This window comes from Tympanuchus pallidicinctus, unplaced genomic scaffold (assembly GCF_026119805.1).
Source record: "Tympanuchus pallidicinctus isolate F22 unplaced genomic scaffold, pur_lepc_1.0 scaffold3, whole genome shotgun sequence".
NCBI lineage: Eukaryota > Metazoa > Chordata > Aves > Galliformes > Phasianidae > Tympanuchus > Tympanuchus pallidicinctus.
The window spans coordinates 49,669,562-49,693,998 of NW_026294747.1; the positions used below are offsets into that span (position 1 = coordinate 49,669,562).

General features: G+C 36.6%; 1 protein-coding gene across 6 annotated transcripts in view; it reads right to left on the reverse strand.

Annotated features, from left to right (window-relative positions):
• PPP1R13B (protein phosphatase 1 regulatory subunit 13B) overlaps positions 1–24,437 on the reverse strand; it is a 63,736-nt gene that overhangs the window by 7,181 nt on the left and 32,118 nt on the right. For 2 of the 6 annotated variants that reach the window (XM_052694488.1, XM_052694485.1), the window contains exons 5-12: positions 10,921–11,022; positions 9,478–9,652; positions 8,936–9,132; positions 7,623–7,787; positions 6,668–6,848; positions 4,753–4,911; positions 1,408–1,577; positions 45–546 (exon numbers count right to left, since the gene is read on the reverse strand). In XM_052694488.1, the coding sequence (XP_052550448.1) occupies positions 45–546; positions 1,408–1,577; positions 4,753–4,911; positions 6,668–6,848; positions 7,623–7,787; positions 8,936–9,132; positions 9,478–9,652; positions 10,921–11,022 (1,651 nt within the window). The remainder of the gene's footprint in view (positions 1–44; positions 547–1,407; positions 1,578–4,752; positions 4,912–6,667; positions 6,849–7,622; positions 7,788–8,935; positions 9,133–9,477; positions 9,653–10,920; positions 11,023–24,437) is intronic. The other 4 variants (XM_052694487.1, XM_052694486.1, XM_052694490.1 and 1 more) reach the window with 4 other exon arrangements.

A 24,437-nucleotide genomic window follows, 5' to 3' on the forward strand; every position in this document is an offset into this window, starting at 1 on the left:
ATTGCTTACTGCAAAGGTAAAAAGCAAAGCGACATATATTGTACCTGCTTTTACTGACTTATTTAAGGTGTTATATACAGCTTGTTGATAATTCTTTGGTGGCGTTGCTTGCTGAAGATACATTGAGTAGATGGAACTGGAGTTCACCGTCTGTGGCCCTTTTCTGGGAGACTGAGGTCTTGATCCTTTATCAGCTAGAAAAGGTCTGATAGCCACAGTTAAAGGGAGTTCTGGCCTGCCGTCTCCTCCTGGAAACAAGGGGGGTCCAGAGGGTTGGTACGTAGGGCTAGGAGGAACAGAAATTCTCTGCTGGATTTGTTGTGAGGAACTGGGTTGATGAACGCTGCTTGGCGGCGGAAGCGGAACAGGTCTTTGTCGATTTGCTATACTAGTTCCAGGTCTGGGCAGACTGCCGTCCTTCCTTCTTTCTAGAGAATTTGTAGAACCTGTTCCTAAGGGAACTGGGCTTGGATAGGTCCCATAGTTTTGAGGCAACTGCTTGCTTACACCGGGAATTGTTGGTGGTGCTTTCCCCAAGTCAAGACCCTATATAAAACAATAAAACACTATGTACCACTTAATTACATAAAACACTTGTGAGCAAGAATATTCCTCTTTCAACAGAACAGACTGATAATCTTGCGTGGCAGCATACAAGTACTGTGTTCCTTAATACTAAAAATTCTAGTTGAATTCACCACAAGACCTTACTGTTTAAAAGCATCTTCAGTTATAATAAATTAAGCGGAATCCAGAACCATCTGAATACTTTCAAAGCCTAAATGACCATCTCTAGCTTCTAGATATCAGTACCTATTTGATAATAAGTTTTATAATGTATAGTGTGATAATATTGACAGTTTAACAAAACAATGTAAAGGCAAGGTCTATATTTTTTAAAGAATACAGTGTTAAAAATTCATGAAGTTCATTAAAATTCACATTAAAACTAGAACAACGGTGCAGACAGTCAACATCAGCTGAAGGATGGATTTAATGGCTTTTGTTGTAAGAAGTATTTTTACTAGAAAAAGACCATGTTGAAGAAGTGGTAATCTACATCAAGGAATAACAGCAACAAAATATTTGAATTGGAAAAATAGGAATGTGGGGAAGATTAGGACAAGCAAAGGGGGAGAAAAGAGAAGACCGGATATGGGAGAGAACAGGAAGGAACACAAACTGCTAAACTGGAAAAAAAAACAACAACCCCAAACCCAAAACAGAACATGAATTGTAAATGTAGTAGAATGGAAAAGTAGAAATAGAAAGGTAATTCATTTGTAATGTTTTAAGTAATTATCAGAAGGGAAATGTGTAGATATGTGAAGCAAGTTCAGCTATAAAAGCCAAAGGTTCATGATTTTAGCAAAACAGATCTATAAATACACCACAGAGGAAACTCACCAGCTTATCAGTACTTCCTAATGCTGAAGCTGGCAAAGGTTGACTGGATATTGTTCCTTGTTTTAAAGCAGTATCCATGCTCGATTCTTTCCAGTCTGTGTTGGAGATCTGAGGGGGTTTTACCACAGGGGCTGAGCTCTGCTTAAGTAGGGGCCAGTTTCCATCGTTAGCTTGAAAACAGACAGAAATATTAGATTTAAAATACAACCACTGTAAAGAAGCAAAGCAACATCTAAAACTGAGCAAGTTAGATTACGATAGGATTAATTTGATTCTAGAAATCAGACAGATTGTTAGGTTCGATTCAGAAATCAATACTGAAAGCCCAGTTCCTCTACTTAACACGATGTGTGTTACCCTTTGGCACACAAATTGTAACAACAATTCTACAGAAAAAAAAGACAGTTTAATTTTTTGTGTCAGTACTGCACATTCATTCTACTATTAAAAGGCAAACTCAGCTTAGAAAAAAGAGTCCTCACAAAAACACTTCAACATATTTCTTTTGGTACCAACCAGAAACACTGCTGAATTACTCCACATGTTAAATCTATGTAAGCTCTGTGTGGATTTATTCCAAATGTAAACTATTGTTACTGGATTCATTGATTCATACCAGAAAACAAAAGCTCATCTCAAGAATGAGGCTGAACAAAGCCATACGTTCCTCTGCTGGAAGTGACTGTTAACTTACCTTTTGTTTTTCTCCTCTACACACTCACCTGATCAGCACTGCCTCGGAGACTTAATTTTAGAAGAAATGTTTAAATTAATCTGATTAATCTGATAAGAAGTCACAGTGCCAAGATACAAGTCATGGGCTTTCATCTTCAACGCATGAAAAAAAATCACACTTAGCTGTATGTAAACTGAGGCAACAGATCCTTAATGAATCCTAGATGCTTCGATATGTTACTTCATTAACTGGAGTGGACTGCCTGCTTTCTGTTCCCAAGCAAGTGAGCTTCAATCATCTCACAATTAGATCTGTTTTACAGTAACTACACAGATCCTTGGTTAGATTCCAAGGCTTTGATCTGCCTCTGAAAGATTAAGCTTCGTATTTCTCTGAGGAGATCAAGATCACTTCTCCTTCCCTATTCCCTAATTCCCTGCAATTATCTCAATAAAGCACTTTGTATAACAATCTGTCACACATAACTAACTTCACCAGCAGATGACAACTAAGGTGAGGGGAGAGTTACTGAGATTTCTGGACCCCATAGTAAGACAAGGCCAAATAAAAACCTGGTATTTAACGACAACATTTCCTGTTTATTTTCAGTTTTAAGTACTTAGAAAACAGAATCAGCAAGACTATTTCTACGATTCCGTGCCATTCTCTGTTTAGTATAGATAGCAGTCTAAGCATAAGATGTGAAGAAATATCCTAATTTCACTGAATATAGCTTTGGCACACTATTTTCTACACAGGAGCCTTATCCTCTTTATTGAGCATCGCATTTCTTCCCCCGACTGAAATGACAAGCTGAAGATTTCCGGCCAACTGCTACCCAGTTTTTCACTGTATGAATGTAAATTCATTCTATGAGCTCACACAAGGTGTGTACAGACTGTTCCAACATACAGACTGTGTACAGATGTTCCAGTCATATTGTTTACTTTTAAATGAAAAAAAAAAATAAAATTAAAATTATACTTTTGCATTTGAGCTACCCTACTGTTTTTTAACCATTCACAATTCCAAGGAATGGTCTGCACATATATAGTAAGGCAATAACCTTTCAAATTAAGATCAATTATGTTTCAGTTACAAGAAAGAATTACTTTGGAGCAACATTATTTTTGTGGTTGGGCATTTAAATAGTATTAACATTGTCAATATAGTATATAATCCACAAATCACCATTCCAAGTTGCAAACTGTCAGGAAGTGATGCAGTGCAGTATCCAGGAACACAACCTGTTGGGTTCTTTAGTTTCTTATTGTTGTTTCTTTGTTTCATACCACCCATCTGGTTGTCAAGAGCCAGACCAAAAGATAAGTCTGTCTAAACCCTTTTACCCTGAATAATGGCAATTGTTAAAATTCTATGTTACTATACAAAACACTCCATAATTGTAGTAAGCATCCTTAGCCCTAAACTTAGCACTTAGAGAAACAACAGCAAAAATCCTCATGAATTTAATTATCTTGCCCGCATATACAAGCTCATACTCTGCTAGAAAGACAGTTACACAAAATATTTTTGTAATCCTTCTCTTTCCAGATATGAACATCCCTGAATTCTGAAGTAACAGACTGTAAATAAATTCAGACTCACTCTCCTCTGACTTCTCTCTTTTGTTCTTACATATATGAACATCTGAGTGTAACTGTTCCCATCTTCACATCCTTCATATTACAATCTGCCAGACTTGCAATTAGCATGCATTTCCTATGAGTGCTCTTTCAGAAACTCCCACAACTCCAGCTTGATCTCACGCACTTTGCCAAGCTGCTGTTGCAATTTCCAGTTGCAGTGCACTGTACCAGAGGTTGTGATAGGTGCTCAAGAGACAACCAAACAGCAACTGCCTTCTGGCCTTGGTTTGGCTGGGCTGCTCCCAGACACACTTAGCCACCTGATGGCAACACCCTTTTGCAAGTCCTAACGAGTTCCTGCTCTTAGCTCTCTGGTAGCCATTTCAACCAACAGGTTTCATTTTATCTTCCAAAGGCATCCTGTTGTCTACCTGCTTTTAAGACTACCTAGCACCCAGTGCATTTCAACTCCCACCAAACACTCTTCTATTTACATAAGTAAGTCAGTGGCACACATACACACAACAGTCCTTGTGTACTTTCTCTGACTTCACCTAAAAATTACTGTAGGTCCAGTTCCGTTATACTTACTACAGCAAGTGAAGTGTAAACCAAGTAATAGCATTTTCATCCTATTGGAGACAGCAAGATTCTTGCTACTGGCTTGGAGAAGCTGAGCTTTTATCCCATCTCCGGGGCCGGTGCAACACAGAAACTTTGCATAGAATAGGTGAAGTTAAACATGGATGTGTTATATCTATCTAATCTGAGACACAGTAAAACAGGCTTTGCTGATTTATTGCCACAATTTTTCTCCCCATTTTTTCCCCAAGTTTTTTTCAGTGAAGAAAACTCATCTCTAGTACACTACTGCAGTACTGTAAGAATGAATTTGCTGCAAATCCCTTTCCTTCAATGGTGAAAAGCAACATCTGAACAATTTTACACTTCAACAGCATCAACTGCATAGCACAACACAGGTTCTTAAGATGCTGGTTAATACGCATCTGTATGCAAGAGCTCAGGTGACCATATTAAAAACGGAATTCTTAGCTAGCCAAAGATCTTCTACGGACTCACAGTGCTGGGTGTCAAAGACAGTAGGTGCCAGACGGATGACATTGTGAACGGCAGACTGAAGAGAAGTGGGAGATGACAGAATAGGATCCGCTATTATGTCTAAATCAGAAACCTTCCAGGTGTCTGGAGATTTTTTCACACACCCCCAGTCTGTTTCTACTGGACACACCAAGGCAGATCCAGTTACACAGAAAAAGAAAGAAAAAAAAAAAGTGGTGGAGAAATTATAACAATGACAATGGAGAAATCAGAACAGGAGCACTGAGACAATGACAAATAAAAGCATGACAGCTGGAAAAAAATATTTCACTTTTCTTCTTCTTGGGAGAGTATATAATTCTCCTTACATAAATCTACCACAGGACATTCTTCAAGTATACTCAGAATAATAAGCACAAAGTCAGTCCTAAGGTAGAATAATTACTTTTACAAAAATCAAAGAATTCTCATTCACAGATTCTCATAACACCGTGAATTTGATCTGCAAGTAGGAATATGTATCTTGCAAAGCTAATATTTTTAAAGAGGTGAACTATTTGTTGCTGGTGAACTAAAGTTATGAACTGTTCCTTCTATATATAGGGGAAGAATCCACATGTCCAAACTCCACACAGCTGCAATTCTGCCCTTTTAGTCTCACAATGAAATACTTCCATATTATTAAGATTTTTCCATAAAATTGCAAAGATTAGATTTCTATCAAACTGAGGATATCTTTAGATCACTAACATCAATAGAAAACATGCTTTTGCTGGAGTTTCAGGTCTTCCTCCTTGTTTGGAATCATGCTGCAAACTTTGCTGGAGTGCCCAGTTTTAAGTACTGGAATGCATGTGAGCATTTCAAAAGCTCTGCTAGAGAGGTCATCCCTTACCTTAGTTTCAGATCTCTCCTAAGAGATCACGAAAATCAAGTCTTGAGGTTAAGATTGATAGGATCATGAATGTTTATTTGTATTATGCATGTTTATTTTCATACACAAATCAATGAATTGGATAAACCAGTAATTGTATTTATTTGTATTAAGTAAATGAAGCTAGCCACTTCTTAAGAAGTGTGATTTTGTTAAGATGTGACCACACAAGCATGCTTTACAAAAATGAAATCTTAAGGCAAAAATGTCACGATCTGCTTTTGCCAGCTTAACATAAAACAAAAAGTGCTCTCTACTTCACGAAATAAATAGGTTATTTATGGGGGACATGGGAAGCAATTTCGGATATCAGTTATATCTCTGGAGGGACAGCTCTGTTACTAATGAAAACAGATACAAATAAACAGAATCAATACTAACATTATTCCACGTCAGAAATGCTTCAGTAAGCACAAATTCTCCTATCTCAGTTGGAACAAATACCTCACGTAGCCTTATTACATTTTCCTATTTGGTCTCCTTCTGAGAACTAATATTATTTCTACTTGTTCAGTAGCTTTGGTTTACTTGATAAAAAACAACATACCATAAAGAGTTGTTAATAATATTGTTTGCCACAAAGTTATTTCATTACTATAATCAAAGACACAAAAATGTATTAAAGACAGAGCAGTTAATTCACAGAATATGTAAAGGAACATGCGCTCCTTTTATTGGTGTGTGTACCACAAAGTAAAACTGCAAAGAAAATACCCTCCTTCTCCTTAGGAAAATTAATGAACCGAATAAAAATGGCTCATATCAAATGAGCAGTGCCCAGTCCAGAGAAAAGTACCGACGACATACGATTCTACTTTTACTGCTATAGAGATTATCCCAAAACAGAATCTTCCTTATTACTCCTTTCCAAACAATGTATATTAATATATTAATACTTAATCTATTTATTTACTTTATGTACTTCATTTACTTTATGTATTTTATATTTATCATATTTTTTATATCTTAAAAAATATTTTACATACTTATATTAACACTTACCAGATTTTGATCTTCCATGTGTTGCACTAGAAGCAATGGTGAGAGTCTGTGGTTTGACTGGATCTACTGGCACAGCATAAGTGCCAGCACTTGGAACTTGGATGTAGGGTCCCACTGCTGCCACCCTTCCTGAAGCACTCAGAGATGACTGGGGTGATGAAGTTCCATTAATACGATTCAACTAAAAGTCAGAGAAATTGAAACGTGAACTTCCATTTAATTTAGGCATTCATCCATCAACTGGAGGTCTACATTTAATTAAATACAACCATGCACTGGAGCTAATTCACTTTAAATAAATTGCTATACTTAATGCTTCCAATCAAAAATGGAACTAGAACACCAAATATTATTCCCTAAAACCAACTCCTCAAAAATTAAATTTCTCAGTAGTTGACATGAGGAAAACTGTTCCTGTATAACGTTTCTTTACATTCTGCCTTTCTTGGGCAAATTGATCTTTTTTTTTTTTAAATTATTATTATTTTCTTTTTTAAGTCAACATCTGCAGCTGGGAATACATATGGAAATCCAGAAGTGATCTCTAGAGGAATGGTCTACTTTGCAACTGAATTCTAGTCAAAGTCTCAGACAAATATTAGGACTAATGTTATCAGACCAGTCACATTTTTTGTAAGTTTTCTGCTCCATGGCAAACAAATGAAGGACAACCCACCTTTTTATCCTATTATGCTTTGAAATACAGCCCAAAATCATGCTTTCTTTTCTACAGATCTAAGCTACTATAAATTTTAATACAGTATGGTCTGTCACATAAGGAAAAATAAAAGAAGGTACATTCTGTCCAACAGTTTTCTCGTATCTGTGGAAAACCTTAAAATAGTTTTAAAATGCTTGCTACTTAGCTGGGAAAAAGTGACATGCTATGTAGTCTATGTAGTTTTAATAGGCTGCTGATAAACTGAAGTGTGGCCCTTTTAATAGTTTATCTTACAGGAATGTTTTCTTTTTGACGTGCCTCAACTTTTTTCTTGTATAGTCGTTCACGCAGCTCGTTGATTCGCTTGTCCATCATTGCCACTTCCATGTTACGTTTGTTTAAGAGTTCTTTCTGCTGCTGGAGCTTGGAGTTCTGCTCCTGATTAAGCCTGTTCCTAATCTAAACAAATAAGCAAACAAATAAATACAGACACACTTTTTGGAAAGTTATTTAATTTTGTCTGTTACCTAGTTTGTTTTGCCACAGTGGCAAATTGAATATCACTGAAATGTTAAGTGGGATAAAACTTTTGACAGTAATTATGCTCTTGATTCAATTTCCAGTTCCAGATGAAATTTGGATGAGTGGATAGGAAGTTAACTGAACTGCAAGGACTAGATGCAGATTTTCCTCTCTATACGGAAATTAAACTGAATCCTCCAAAGCAGGTTTCCAGCAAATTAGGGGATGAATTACCTTTATAGTTTACCTTACAGTTTAAATCAACCATGACATCAACCATGACATCCTTTATAATTTATTTGCATTCCCATTGGCATTTTTCATGCCTTCAATGGCAATCATTCCATATTAAAAAATAAATAAATCCTGAGGCAAGTTTAAGTCTTGATAAACATGTATGGGATCATTATGAAGCACAAGTAAGAAATCTTAATCAATTGAGCATCTTTGCATTTAGAAATACATGGAAAGCAGATACACCTTTTATAAACCGAAGGAGGAAAAAAGGACCTATATTCCTAATTTCTGAAAATGTGAGACAGATTATCTGGTATGTTATGTTTGCTCATGTAAAGAAATGGTTAGACTTATCTTGAAATTTAAGTTATTTCTTAATGCTAAATATATATTAGATCTGTTTCCATGTCACAGTAGAGTATGTGAATAAATTTTAAATCTCCAGTGCTGATATGTTGGCACATTAATTATTCTGCAAACTTTCTATCAAAAAATGACAAAACTTCAATGTGAATGAATATTTAATTATGGACGTGAAAACTACACTGGAGATGAACCAGTGTTTTTTGAGAAAGATGTATGATAGCAGCACAGAGTATACTGGAATACTGTGCAACTACAGTGTACTACAGTGTAGCAAGTGAACACAGTGCAGCCTGTATTTTTGATGATTTTGTTAAAATGTTAGTTCATGTTAATTTCTGATATAGCTATGACCTTACACATTAATAACATCCCAACACACCAGTTTTATGAGACTGCAGTACCAAATGCCTATCCATAATGGCAGTAACATGACTTTTCTTAATCTACATCTGTCATTTTAATCGTGTCTCTGTGTTACTTACCTGTAGCTCTTGATATAATTTTTTTAATTCCACTGCTGCAGGTCCTGTTACTTGTCCATTGTAAGACTGAAACCCATTCAGTTTCCCTTTCCTTAAGTCTTCCAGTTGCTGGGTAAGTTGATCCACTTTCAATACTGCAGCCTGTAGCTCCTGCTGCTTTTCCTGGAACATGGCACTTATATGCTCAATTTCAGTTGCTAAAATGAATGAGACAATAATAAAAAACAAGTAGAGGGGAGCATTAATTTATAATTCTCTAAGTATTGGCAAGTACAACACGCTAGTTTTAAACACAGTATAAACATTTAAAAACTTACAATGTGTTGGAAATTTGTTGATGTTTATAATAGCTACTGATCACTTAGTCTGGTCACTTGTTCTGAACAGGAATTTACACCAAGTATACATTTTCTAGAAGCATGGCACCCTCTCTATGACAAATAAACATTCCATCTGAAATCCTGTTAGCATACACACCGTTACACCAGGTATACAGTGAACAGACAATGAAATAAATAAAAACACTTAGAAATTCTGCATACACAGATTGCCATTCATGATCTTGCTATAATCCACTTGTCCTCTCATGGCACGGATTTTTTTCAACTTTGTCTCCTGGGTTTCAACGCGTTCTTTCAGTTTTTGAAGCTTTTCACTCTCTGACACAGACTGCTGCTGACGACGCTCTTGCTGCTTCAGGTAACGTAAACGTTGTTCCTAACAGAAGAAGATTTTAGACAAAAAGTACTTATCACCCATTTATACATTAACAAAAAATGGTCTTAGTAAAACCCACCACTATGACTGGTGTTTTTTTGTGTGTGTTTGCTTATTGTTATTTGTTCGTTCTTGCTTTCCAGAAATCATCAGAAAAAGTTATATCTAGTGAAAACAAACGTCAGTCTTCCTGAGGAAAAAAATCCTCTCAACTCTTGTTTTAAAGCACAGAAATACACAAGTTTTTAGACCAAATATACATATTTACATATTTACCAAATTTACATGTACATGCAAAAGAAGCCCTGGCCTGAACCATCAGACACAACCGTCTGTCCTCTGGCATTTGGTTTTGTCTGCTATTAACCCTTTTCCTGCTGTAGCAAAAGGAACTTTCCATAACTGTTATGAAGCTTCACAAAATGTGACATTTATGCTCCGTCTCTGAATGTGTTCAAGGCCAGGTTGGATGGGGCCCTGGGCAGCCTGGACTAGTATTAAACGAGGAGGCTGGTGGCCCTGCATATGGCAGGGGGTTGGAGATTCATGATCCTTGAGGTCCCTTCCAACCCTGGCCATTCTGTGAAAGTATACAAAATACACCCAACAGACAAGTCTAAACAAGTTGATCTACTGAAAGATAATGTTTCAGATCTAAATAACAGTCCTCCCATTGGTCACATAATGGAAATATTTCTGTTTCCTGTATTAGTTTCATTAACAAAAAGAACAACGGAATTGTTATATTGATTCCTTTTAAAAGATGCTGCATTGTACTCCAAGCATCCAAGGCACATGGCATTTTGTACTACCTGAACTACGTAAAAAACATTAAACTCACTCCCCACTCCGAAAATCTATTCAGATTCTCACATCTCATAGATTCTGGAAACATAATAGATGAATATATATGAAATGGTATCTCACACCTGGTACTATACTAAGGTGAATGAGCTAGTAGAGATGAGCAGTCAAGTGCAGTCTGCCAGAGATCACAAAGCAGAAAGAGGTAGAATCTAGCAATATTTTTACCAAGATACATAACTATTGGCTTGACACATTATCATTTGACATGCTATCATTTACAGTGAAATGTTTTTACACTGCCTAGCTAAAATTAACTTGGCAAAACAACAGATTTCTCAAGCTCCTTTAACTTATGTAAAATGAATTAGTGCATTTTCCATATCCAAGTAGACTTATGTTTGCTTATGTTTAAGTAAATTGCATTTGTTACAAGTCTCCATATTTTGTTTGCTGTTAATTACCTTAGCAACCAACATTTGCTGTTGGTTTTCAATCTGCTGTTGTTGTCGAGCAGCCATATCTTGAAGTTCAGAAAGAGTGAGCTCAACGCGTGGATTCCCAACCTGCAGACCAAAAAATGTTACGTCAATACATGGAATGTTCTGACACTAGAATTTTCCTCAACAGAGGAGGCTAATGCCTCATTCCAAGCTCTCAGAGGACTAAAAATGACAGATATCTATTAGGGAATAAGGAACCTCAGAGCAAAAAAAGCAGTAAGTGGAAAAGCAGAGGAAAGGGAACACTAAGAAACAAAGCACAGAAAAAGGTTCTCATCTTACATTTAACTTTCCTAAGATGATGTGTAAAATTGGCATTTGCTGATACTGCACGTACTGTAACAGACATGTGAGTACGTATACTAAACAGAAATTGGAACCTGAATCTTCTTTCCTACCATTTTCAGTGTAAGTGCCTTGGTTGCTTTAACTGGTGGATAGCATTATTTACCTACAAGTACACATGAAAACATGTAGTTAAAGGCTGTCTTGAAGCACACATCAAAATTTCACAGAATCACAGTATGGCCTGAGTTGGAAGGGACTTTAAAGATTATCTACTTCTGACTGCTCTGCCATGGGCAGGGACACCATCCTATAGACCAGGTTGCCCAAAGCCCCAGCCAGCCTGGCCTGCAATGCTTGCAGGGATCTCGCATCCACAGCTTCTCTGGGCAAAGCTGGAGTATTTAAGATAAGAAACTGTGAAAAACAGTTTGTGCAACGTGAAGTGAACTGAAGTGAAGGTGATCCACTTCCGATGCCTGAGCAGAGCCTGATTGAAGAGACAAGGCCCCAGCCTCAGATCCCCCAAGAAGGACTCTCTGTATGGCCTTAGTGTAAAGACATCAGGATGCGTTTTGCTGCTAATCTTAGTCTGACAGACCAAGAAGAATGGCTGTCACCCCAGACAAGAAGTCTTGCTGGGGGCTCAATAGGAAGATTTCAAATAAAGGTTGTAAAATGGCAGGGCATGCTGTTCTGCTCTGGGATCAGTTAAATGTGTGCTAGAGATCTTCATGGTTTAAAAAAGGAAAAGAAATGCTTATAAACAATGACAGCAGTTTTGTTACTGAGGCAAGATTTAGAGAAAGCCCAAACTCACAGAGGAAAGAAAAAGTTACATGAAAATTTAACACTGGCAAATCTGAATTCTGGTGACAAAGAGATTATTTAAAAGCTTCATTTTAGGAACAAGAAGGACAGTAGGCAATTACATTAAACTGTATGAGCAATCTCTGGTCTTTCTACATTGTAAACATTCAAGGCATTTTAGGGAAGGCCATAGATATTAATGGAGCCTTATCACCTTTTTGCATTTCAAAACTAACAATTTATTTGCAACAAATCAAAGTAGAGAGGCATTACTGACAATTATTTGAAGTTTACATAATGCAATGCCAGTGTGTGAGACCCTGTTATACGTTTTTAAAACTGACCACATTGCTTATGTTCATTGTTTCGCTGACAAACATAACTGATTTAAATCCATACATTAAATTATTCCAACCTCTTTTTTCACCATGCAATCACAAAAATGTACGGTGTAATAAGACAAATTACAGAAGGTGGCACTTGCAAATACCTGCTTTGCTACTCAGAATAAAAACAGTAATAAATTAAGAAGCCACAATCTTAAGACATGAAGATTTTTTTCCTGAAAGAGAATTTCAGCCTTTGAAAAATTACATCCCTAAGTTGGAAAGTTCAAAAAAGCCCAACATTTCTTGAAGATAGTACACAGAATTTGGTCAGGTGATTGGATCATTGCAAAAAAACAGATTAATGCATTGTAATAAATAATGCAGCACCTTCGTCAAGCTACAAGACTATGCTATTAGAGAACTAAGTTAAAATTCCATGATTTCCTATCTTCATTATAGTCAATGCAATGTTAAAAAAGTAAAAAGAATTAAATGTTTTGGATATATTGAGAAATGAAACTCTTCAAGTGATTGCTTACAAAATGGAACAGTCTAGAAGTTTTACAGACTGAGAGGGAAAAAAAGGAAACAAAAACAGAACTCCAATTAGTATTTTCTATTTCAACACTGAGTGAATACAGCAGTTTAAAAAAAGACTGAACTCAGTAGTGCCTGTTTTTGTTGTTTTCTTCTACACCTAGCATTACTTACGAGAGAAGAATCTTTCACAACATTCTCTAAAGCCAAAAAACATGCGTGCGCTTGTGTTCACCACCTAATATATCAGAGAAATATTTCACTTTTAATTACAGACAGAAAGGCTTGAAATGGGTAAGAAAACAAGGAAATTTTTTCAAGTGCCATCCCTCAAACAAAACCACTTGAGAAACTGAAGTAGCATAGGAAAGCCAGACGCTGCTCCTAGGACGTATTCATGCTCTGCTGCATTCCTTTGGCATGGTCTTTCACCAAAAGAACATAAACCTCCGCTGGACTCCATACGTAAGTCTTAAATGGGGCTCAGAATGGGCTGAAGTCTACTGGATCACTGATTTTAAAAGAAACAGTGGAGAAAAAAAGGTAGCATTTTTCCATCACAAATACGGTTTCAAAAATAGTCTGATGCAAGTTGTGCCTATCTTTCTATCACTGGGAAAAGTATTCCCAGTGCTTCTTTCTTTTCTGCTTTGATCAGTTTGAGTTTACACTGAGAACTCATTCTATTTCTGCTTGCGTTAGTACTTTTCAGTACTGTCCAAGAAATAGATGCTCCTTCCTGCAAAGAAATCTTGTTTAAAAATATGTCCACACTGAAGAAGTGGGACACCTGTGTAATGATCAAACATTTTTCAAGGAAAGAAAGCCATTTTACTGAGTAAAAATTACAGATTTCCTAGGTGAGATGTGTAACCCTCAGTGTACAGTGACATTAAGGAATGGTTTGTAAAACCACCAGAAACAAAAACTAGCTTGATCTAAAAGCTCAGGATTGTTACTGCTTTAAAGAAGCATATCTGAAAGTCTATTTGACAATGCTTGAAAAAAGTACTGCATCACTTTGTATTATGTAAAATAGAAGAAAAATTACAAGATGAATGTTAATACTAGCTTCTTAAAGAAGCTATGAACTGTAGTAAAATATTCTGTTTAGAAAATGGAATGTCTAAAACTAACTTTTATACAGAGCAAAGCATGAGAAACACTGATAATTAACCACTTACATGTAAATGTCCTATGAGAATCTTTTTATGTTTACCTCACTGAATACAACAATATTTGTTCTTTCCATTTTAAATAACTATACTACATCTAGGAAAGATAAGAATAAACATTTGAGGAAACAAAGTTTTAAACCTGTAGCTTCACTCTGAGTTTCTTCTTTTTCATCCACATGATAGTTAACAGATCAAGCAGAATTCCTCTTCAACATCAAGTCAGTTATTTTCAGAAAGACTGGAGCTGATTTCAGGTCTCCAAAAGAGGACAGCATCATTTTTGAAAAAGTATGAAAATGAGTGAATCTTTCTCTTGCAGAGATCTATTTGAATCAATTTGTTTTGGACATCTCATGTTAGTTGAGTCGGCTTCTAACAAGCTGTATGCAAACACTGCTGCTGCAAAGAGTCAGTCCCAGTCCTTTCTTCAGAGCCCCATATAATGCAAGGCAAAGGGATCAGTGTACTTTCTCAGTTCCTTAACAAGGTTGTTGGTTCCTCAGTTTCTTAAGTTTGCAGCGTTCATACCAGTCATTAACAATTTCATACATGAAGTGACTCACCTTTCATAACAAACATAAGCCTATTACATTTAAGGTCAGACCTCCTCCTTTTTCCTGCAGCAACAGGAACCTACCTCCCACAGAACTGCCTTCTAAAGGACGTACCAAACAGCCACTGCAAATATCTACTCCTACAGATTCCACAGATTCATTTGCTACGTGGTGATACATCAAAGGAGACAATTTTGCTGATTTGTAAATTTCTTTTCATTGATTCACAGAAGCATTTACACATAGAGATGAACACCTTAATAAAATCCTGTTGAGCAAACACTGCGTTATTAGGCACAGAGGTGTTATTACATATGTTTCAGACAAAAATGCAGTACACCTATATTCCATAATTTCTTAGGATCAACAGAAACCTCAAAAAAAATACTGTCTTTATTTTATTTAGCCTGTCTCTTTAAAAAGTTACGATGAGAGAGAGAATTTGTAATGAACTGCAGTTTCAGCATCTGGCATTATCCTCCTCTACAAGCCAGTATTTTACCATTTGATGATTAATATTTTCGGGACAGGTGAGATGAATGGAACAGTAGTAATTAAATAGTTTGGAAGCCAGATTATAAGCAGCCTCAAAGCAAGTCATTCCTTAGATATTTAATTAAGAGGAAGAATCTCCTAATAATGAATTCTGCACATTAGCCTTGTCACTCTGAAAGCTCATTTTTTTGATCCTCCTTCCTTTATTTCTGTCCTCACACAATGCTGTTCTGTCTATCACCACAAACTCCTCAGTCTCTCTTTACTCAGTCTACATGCTTCTGAGCAAAGAGGAAAAAAGGTATACTCCCTGGAAAGCCACAACAGTAAAAGAAAAATTGCATCTGAACTCAAATTAATTTCTTGACAATCAGAATGTATTTAGTCAGACATTCAAAGCATAAAGGCAGATCCCAAAAGTTTTTTTGTTTTTATTTCCATCCGAAGTTCATCTTCTAAGGGAAATCAAAAAGCTATGGGAACTGACCTTTCAAAAAATATTTTTTAGAAAGGTGATATGGATGTGGTTTGATTTTGTGCACTTCTCTGTCTCGCTGCCTAAGCCATAAAAATACTTTGATTTTTTAAGTTTGCATTTATAAAAACAAAACTATTTTGAAAATAACATGAAAAAAAGTCCACCAAACCCATACCTGAGAATGCTGTGTTTTCAGAAAAACACAGAAAAAGCAAAACAACAAATACTCCAAAGCTTTACAGGCACCATACTGACTGGCAATCTCATGATTAGGTTTGGCAATGTCTAGCTAATAGCCAGCATAGAACATAATTCAACCAATTAACTGAAAAAGAAAACCCAAACAACACAACAGCATTTATCAACCATTTCCTGCACACTGTCTCCACAGATCTTTCCCTAGGTTAGCAAGAACCACCATGTCATTATCTTCCCTTATCTTAAGGAGAGGAAAGGAATAGGTGAGTGTTCACACCCATCTCTCACACATCTCCCTTTCCAAAGCTCTGCACTACAGACTGTAGGTTCAAACCTCTCGAAACTGAACACAATCTACCTTCTCCAATGGATATTCTTGCACAATGAATCATGTGCAATGAACTTTATCACCTGCTTGCTAGCCTTCTTCCTGCAATGTACTTCTACTACCTCTGTTCTTATTCTGTACTCTACTACTACTGTTTTAGTATTCTTGTCCATCTTTCTCCCCATTTTTAATGCTTCTCATGGTCAGAGATGATTCTGAGGTTAAATCACCAGTTGTCAAGATCCAACATAGCCCAGATAAAATGTCATCAGCCTGTATGCAGGGGGGTGAGGAAGTCTGCATCCTGGCTTCTGCCTTGGACCTGAGGATGGTGTGTGAAAGAAAACACTCTTTACCATGGCTAGGACAATATCAGCATATCAAAAGCCAGAGATAGCAGGGGAAAAAAAATAAAACAGAAAAAGCACACAATCAGAACTGAATTAAAAGCAGTAAATCCTTTGGGGCCTTGATTTCAAGAATTTATTACCCATACGGGATTCACCACTGAGGCACACAGCTTTGCCATGGTGAAAAGAAAGCACTACTCCCTAATAAGGGAAGACAACAAATTCTAAAGGTACTGCAAGTTGCTCCTGAGAAGACTTTTAATGCCTACATAGAAATGAAGATTAAAAACTGTCATTTATAACACATGAAAGATTCAACTTTCCATAATCTACTTCATTTTCAGGTAGCTATTCCTACGTAGGGCAATACCAATTCTAGTCCTCCAGACTGGAAATTTATCTTTATAGAGCTGCCAAACCAATGCAGTCGTGTGATAAAAACAGAACTGGCAGGTCTGAGACTTAGCAGGAAGTGGAATGTATTACATAAACGACCATTCTTTCAGAACACAGCAGACTGATACCTGTAAAATGAACAAATTGGCGCGCTCCCCAGCCAGTCAATTCCAGACTGGGATTGAAGACACTGAGAAATCTCAGCCTTCCCAAAGTAGGGAGCTCTCATCCCAGTAGCCCAGTAGCAGTAGCCCAGTCCTGCACCTTCCTTTCTGTTCTGCCTTTAAAGGAAAGGAAGAACTCCAGCTCTGTCTGCTCAGACACCAGGCTACCAAAGCCAGAAAGAAAGAAAATAATGGCCTCCTCTACATGCTGAATCTATCAAAATATTTCTTAATTCTTCCATGCTAACTTCAACAAAAACAGCAGAAGCCCATCAGTCACACATAACTTCTTGTCCTAACCTTCATTCAAATTAACATAGCTAATTAGAGGATGCTTTCACTTGCTCAGTTAAATCTTTAGAGATTTCTGATAAGCATAGCCGTTGCATGCTAGTGGTACCTGTCCTCAGAAGAACAGCAGGAACAACAGGAAGATATGGCAATTTACGGTAATAGTTCTGTATCCAGTACAGCTTGGATGAAATGCATGTGTGTTTTCCATAAAACTTAATTCTAGTGCAATGCGTAACACAGGCGATTTTAAGAACTTGTGTGAAAATTCGTGCATAAATAGAGAAATAAAGCATGCTTTTATTAAAGTAGGCTTTCTGCTGGTCTCAACATGGATGACATTATTTCCAGTTTAACGGCTTCAGCCACAGCTCCGCCTGGCATTTTTCTAATTGGGTCAGAAACATGCCGATAGCAGAAATCCATTTTAAAGAATCCAATGACAAGAGCATATGCCTTTTTAGCCTAATGGAAATGAACAAGTTAATTAAACCCAGGAAAGGCAACCAGAATATTGGGAATTAAAGAAAAATACAACCACCATGTGCTGTCTCCTGATAATAAAATAATCTTGAAATTCATATCACAAAAGTCATCTGGTTACTTTACTTAGATTTTGTGACAAAACAGTAATTTTTTTTCAGCAAATGAACAAACTGTTTCTTAGAACTGATAAAAATTCTTCAACTACATCATTATTTGATGAAAAATCTCACATTATCTATATTTGATAAAACCTTAACCTCACACTTTAACCTAAAATACATTGTTAACAATTTCTCCAACTTGCTGATAGAACTAGGTCATTCTATTTAATATGGGTTTAAAGTCTGCTTACCATGAGCCACAGACTCCAGATTTCTCATGTTTACCACTGTTTGCTCATATTTCTTAGAAATCTCCTAGGTGAGACTGTTCTCTGTTCTGGACAGAACAGCTAAGAAAAGGCAGAACAGCAAAAAGGCTGAAAACAAAAGTTGACCGTAAATAGTTTTCATAAGGTCTTGTAACTTAACTATGACACTAAATTCATCTATCAAAATCTGATTTACTCAGAATTTCATTTCAGAGATAAGGAGTTACAAAACACAAATGGTCCATGTTCTGCTCAAGTGCTAATGAAATTCAAAGTCATTTAAACTCAAGCGTGAAAGCAATACAGTATTTAAATAGCATGCTCTAAAGTGTAAAACTTTGGAAAAGTAATTAATTACCTGCTTGCTATTTTCCCATGTAATTGTAAGAGAGCACATCTTTATTTTGCAGCATTGCCCGTCAGCAGTAAGCACGTGTGTTGCTTCAGCATGCTCCAACTCCATATTTCTGTTATTTCCTGTCCACACTAATTGTTTAACTGTTCCACATGAATAAGGCGAGTCAACTACTATACACATCTTAGGGGTTCCAGCATGGCTTTTTGCTTCGATGCAATCAATGGGAGGTAAGATATTTTTTAATCTTATTCCATATGAGATATATGTTTCCCCGATTCTTTATCAATATGAAAAACTGTCTCTCTGCATTCATCAACAGTCAGCTAACGGAAAAGGCTAGTGGATTTAGCCAGCAGTGAAAGACCTAATCAGTGCAAGATCAAGCCAGCTGTCAGCTACAATCAGCTTGATTCATTGCACTTTTCATATTCAATGGAAAATGTTGAGCAATACACATTTCTTTCAGTTCAACTGAAAAATGTAAGAATACAGGCAGCTTTGCTTTAAGAAGACAACAAAATATTTGCTCGATTTCTATTTTCGTAGTACTACTGAGTGCAAAAACTGAACACCAGAAAGATCAGGAAAATCACTACTTCTTGTGTTTAATTTTACTGTGAAAAAGGACAGAAAATCATGTCAGATGAAATTTAACAGCGTCTTTATTAACAGAGACTGCCTAGAATAAGAAGGCAAACAATGTAGTCAAAATAGATTTGACAATCTCACGTAAATAACTCTCCTTGTGTTTGCTAAAATGCTCTTCCCTACACACTGGCTTTTTCTTAAATCTTGCATGCAGAAAGATAAATATGTGAGCCAGCAATAAAGCTAAAGCATGTGCATAATAGCATGCATCAAGAAGCTGCACATCAGAGAAGTCTGCAGAAAGACAAAATGTAGACTTAAGGAAAGAAATACTACACCCCCATTACCAATTGCTAATGTCTCTAAAAATTATAACGTTCCAAAAAAGGAAAAGATAAAAAACTGTAATTTACCTTATAAAAGTCAGGAATGGTATGCAAGTTCACTCTCTCTTCATTCTTTCAAGAAAAGAATTCAAGTATGATTCAGTGCACTTACACAAGAGATCCAGCCAAATGGATCTCCATAAGGACACTGAAGAACTGTACGTCAAAGCAAGATGTTGTGAATATTCCAGCTGCACAAAGAGCAAGCTTATTTTTAGCAAGAAAGGAAAGGTATGAGCTATAGAGTAGAATCATCCAGTAAGAATAAGAGAAGAAAAACAAGTTGAACTCCCTTGCTCCTAAATTAGCCACAGGGACTTTCATTTTCTGCACTTTGATGTGAGGAAGACTGCAGGGGGAACAAACCTAACTACAATTGGATCGCGAGGCCGTTGCAGAGACAGAGGAATGGAATAATTCTCTTGCTTGGGAAATCCATATGGGTGGGAAGTAGGTGTATTACGTGTCCAAAAGGCTTGATGGACAGGAAACTAAATGAACGCGTAAATGAACATTTAAAGGTGTGTCAGAGAAAGGAGGCCAGAGTTCCACTGCATACACACAAATTGCACTCGTACACATGCACACAACAAAAAGCCATCACATACAAAGACTGTGGAAAACACTATCTGCAGATAACACGTCTAATGAAAGAGACAAAAGAAGTGAAATCTGTTTGGAGATGGAGGGACAAGCTAAACTCTCAAGTTTTAACAGCTAAAGCTCTTAGAGCTCTTTGCTGGCACAGTGACTTTCATAACCTGTCTTCTGTAAGGAACTACAGAAATAAAGGAGAGGACAAGTCCCATTTTCCTTACAATAACTTATTATCAAGTTATTTAGTTTAACTAAAAATTACACAAATGTGACTTCAAAAAATACAACTGTTTAAAAAGACATTAAAATTTGAATTGTCAGCATAAAGACTGGGAAAGAACAGCAGTACTTGATGAGCAGAACTATCTTTTGGTGCCCAGGAGAGCAGCAGAACTACAAAAGCCAGTGAACACTACCAATCCCCAATACTAGAGAAAAGAAGGGGAACAAAGAGTTGAATGGAATTCAGATGGATGAGAAGATAACAGACAAACAAGAAAAGGTAATATGAATACATACATACACACAGAAAAAAAAGTAAATAAACAGTACTTATGAGCATCTCAGATATCTGTAGACCTCTAGGTAGACTTCTTGGTATCTAAATCTATAGAGATAAAAAATTATGTACATACATGCAGAAAGCATGGAAGAAACTAGTTCCTTTGCCATGCTTTTTTCCAAGTTGAGTACAAAGAGTGTTTCCTGTTCCCAATAAATTTTCTTTAGACTTGTCAAAACAAATTATGTATTAGCTTATTAGTCATAAACTATTACAATTACAATAGAAAAATGATCACAGAGTAAGTCAAATGTGATCATTCTCATAAAATGAAAGCATCTGGTAATTTTGTCCATTATGAACTGAAATGTATTTGAGAAATCGTAGAACATATCCAAACATTATTCAAGGCATTTAAAATCCCAGAATTATGTGATTTTGCCTAAAATGTTTACAAAAGGACTCCGAGTGAGATAAAAGGTCAGGAACATCTGAATTCCCTATAGTTTCAGAGAAATTCTTTCTATTAGGAAACACAATTACTAATCTTGTAGAGATGTTGCCCTACATAAACTATTCTTTATTGAGGTGTGAAGAGACTGGGATTTCTAGTTCAGCAAGAATTCAAGAGCTAGTTGTTTGCATCAACATTAGCTTTGGACTGTAATTTCTTCCCTACTAATTTATTTTTTTTTCCCTGAAGTTCTTTAGTTGGATTAGTTTTTCTATTTTTGAAGAGAAAGATAGAGCAAGCATTTTGGGAAATGCATTAGATGAATTTGGATTCTCCTCAGACAGTTTGTCATTAAATCTACTAATCTGACTAACAGCTTGAATTAGATGTCTGCACAGAAGGTGCAGCAAGGCTCCCCTCACCGAGGAGTAAAGAGAACTTCAGGAATGTATGCTTCAGACCAGTGAACTCTCTTAGTGAAAGTGGCAGATACGATAGTCTTGCCTCCTTACAAGATGTAACATACAAAATTGCAGCAAAAACTGGGAAGATACGGATTTTATTTAATTAGTAGATTTTTATATGATCAAAATGTTTCACGAAGCCTGCAAGAAAGTTTCCTCAGGAAAATAAAAATCCCTACAAATTGCTAGAATTCCTTCTGTCGTCTTTTAATGAAATTCCTTGTTTAGACTTACAGCTGAGACCCATGAAAGGATCTAGATTTCTAAGACTGACATTGTAATTAGCTCTTTTTAAACAAACGTCATTAAAACTTGTCTTATGTGAATGGCAGCCTCTTCCAAGTACACTGTTAAATGTTACTAACAGAAACTACTTAATACTTACAAGCGTATATAAGTTGCATTTGTAGCTCAGATTCGAATAGCAGACTAAGCTCTTTAACATTTCAAATGAGGAACTTCAAGTAATTATGCGTAACAAACAGCTTAGTAATCTGATCACCTTTATGTCTGGACAACTGTTATCATTTGGTCAGTCCTCTTTCCAGGACTTCCTTCTAGAAAGGCTACAATTTATTTTTCCCACCGACGACGGGGCAGCTGCACCGCATTGGATGGCTCCCAGTCGCTCTCCTGTGTACCACTGACCTCCAGTGGCTACAACTATATTTGTTCTTTCCCATTGTGCTCAGACCACTGTCATTCCTATGGAATGATCCTTGGATAACGTGAAGACGTCTGGAAGAAAATAACACCTAGCACTGTATGATCACTATTTCGTGGCCACTGATAACAAGTGAGAAATGACTGAACAGTAGAGGCCACTTCCAGCATCAGCATACTGTGCATCATCAAATCAGAAATTAATTTATGTGGAAAGAAACCTATGGAAGTAACTTGGTTCAACGACCCCTACTGAGAGCTGCTCTGCTTGCTCACGACCTAATCAGAGTAAGTTCTGAATCTCTAGCAGGATGCAAATTCCACAGACTCTGGGCACTCTGTTCCAAAGACCAACTGTTCACATTAAGAAAACATTTTCACCAATCTTTAATTAGAATTTCCCTTTTTACAACTCATGTCCAAATCACACTGACTCAGTTACGTATGCAAAAGAAATGGACAGGGAGCCGTTCTTAGAGAAGTGAATCTCTCTTTGAGACACTGTCCAATCTCCTTGGAAAAGGAAAATGTTTGGTTTTGTAAGTCTTATCTGCACATACACATATCTCCAGGACAGCGGTAGAAAGAGATCAGACCCAAATTACAGAATAATTCCACTTCCAGAAGTTGTCAATGAAAGCAAACTCAGGAAGAAGTCACCTCAGGGAGAAACACTCAAGTTTATACAATCTCACTTTGTTCTGCAAATGCAAAGCTCTCAGACCAACACTTACTGATACATACTCTTTTTACAGTGCGTTTCACAGTCTGAAGAGACCTTACCCATTCTATTTTTAACATTAAATCTTTATTTGGAAGATAATCTGATAAAATTTGTTCACTTAAATAATCTCGTGATTTTAGGCTCCCCATTATTTAAATAATTGCTGATCATGCACATAGTTTCAAAGAACAGTAAAAACACTACAGGACAAAATGCCAATTCATACAATTATCCAAAGTGAATTCCAGACAGACTGCATATCACTTTTTTTCCACGACTATTGATTCAAACACAAAAGCAAACATGTATCTAGAAGTTCTCTATGCATGCCACACTTTCAGCTTTATCTAGATAAATAAAAATCAACCATTTCATCATTAAAACAATACATACAGTAACACAAATATACCTCAATGAAGAACACTTGATAATGTTTGAGCTGTCTTCAACGTTCCATTGGTTTGCATTGATTTTAGGGCTAGTCTAACATTCAGCAGTCCAGTAACAATGAATAAGCCTAATGCATTACGTAAGTGTAAGCTGATTAAATCCTTGATCCTGCAGCCACCGCTTTTTTTCCCCCTCCCCCTCCAATTTCAAACTTAGCATAATTGAAAAATCTGAGTTTTGTAACTTTCAAATCCTAAATTGTACCACTTTTGGCATAAAACCCACAACTTGTATTAACGTAATCCCTTCAGGTCCTTCTTGTCTTTTAGTAATTTCAGGAACTTGCTAAAAGTCTATTTTAAAGCGATCGGTTCCCCAGTAAATTTTACTTTTATGGCCAAATGTTGTGCTTTTTTAGTATATACTGAATGGCACACAGGTAGCAGCATTTATCACATTGCCAGTACCTATAAAATAAACAGGCGTTTATCACGCTACCAGTACCTATAACATAAACAGCAAATCAAATTGGACAAAGTGATGCTCTCATAACATTCAGTATTGCCAGAAGTCAGATTAGAAGGCGTACTGCTCATGGCAGTCCTAATTTCCAGAATGTATTGTATCTCAGTTGAAGTAAATGGGCTATGGGGAATGAGGAGGTCACGAAAGAGTTATGTTCCCCTAGGACACTGTACTCCCATGATCTCACTACACTGGCAGTATGACAATGGAAATAGAATAAACAGATCCATGCAGGAGGGGGGAAAAAAAAATTCCTTCCAATAGGCCCAAATGCCATAGAAAACCAGCTGCTAAGAGCTGAAACCTGACTAAACAGCTGAATGGACAAAAAATATCTCACAACTTTTCAGCATATTTAGCTGTTTATGTGAATTTCAGATGCCAATTATCAGGGAGTATACAAACACAGAATCACTTAACTTGCACAACAGTTTTCTGAATTTTAGGGTTTGGGTTTATTTTTCAGACATCTCAACTTGAAAAACCCAATGTTTTGTTTTTAAACAAAGAGAAAGAGCCCTATGTATATTTTGAAATCAACAGCGTTCCATAATGATAAAAAAAGTAGTAATTTGTGA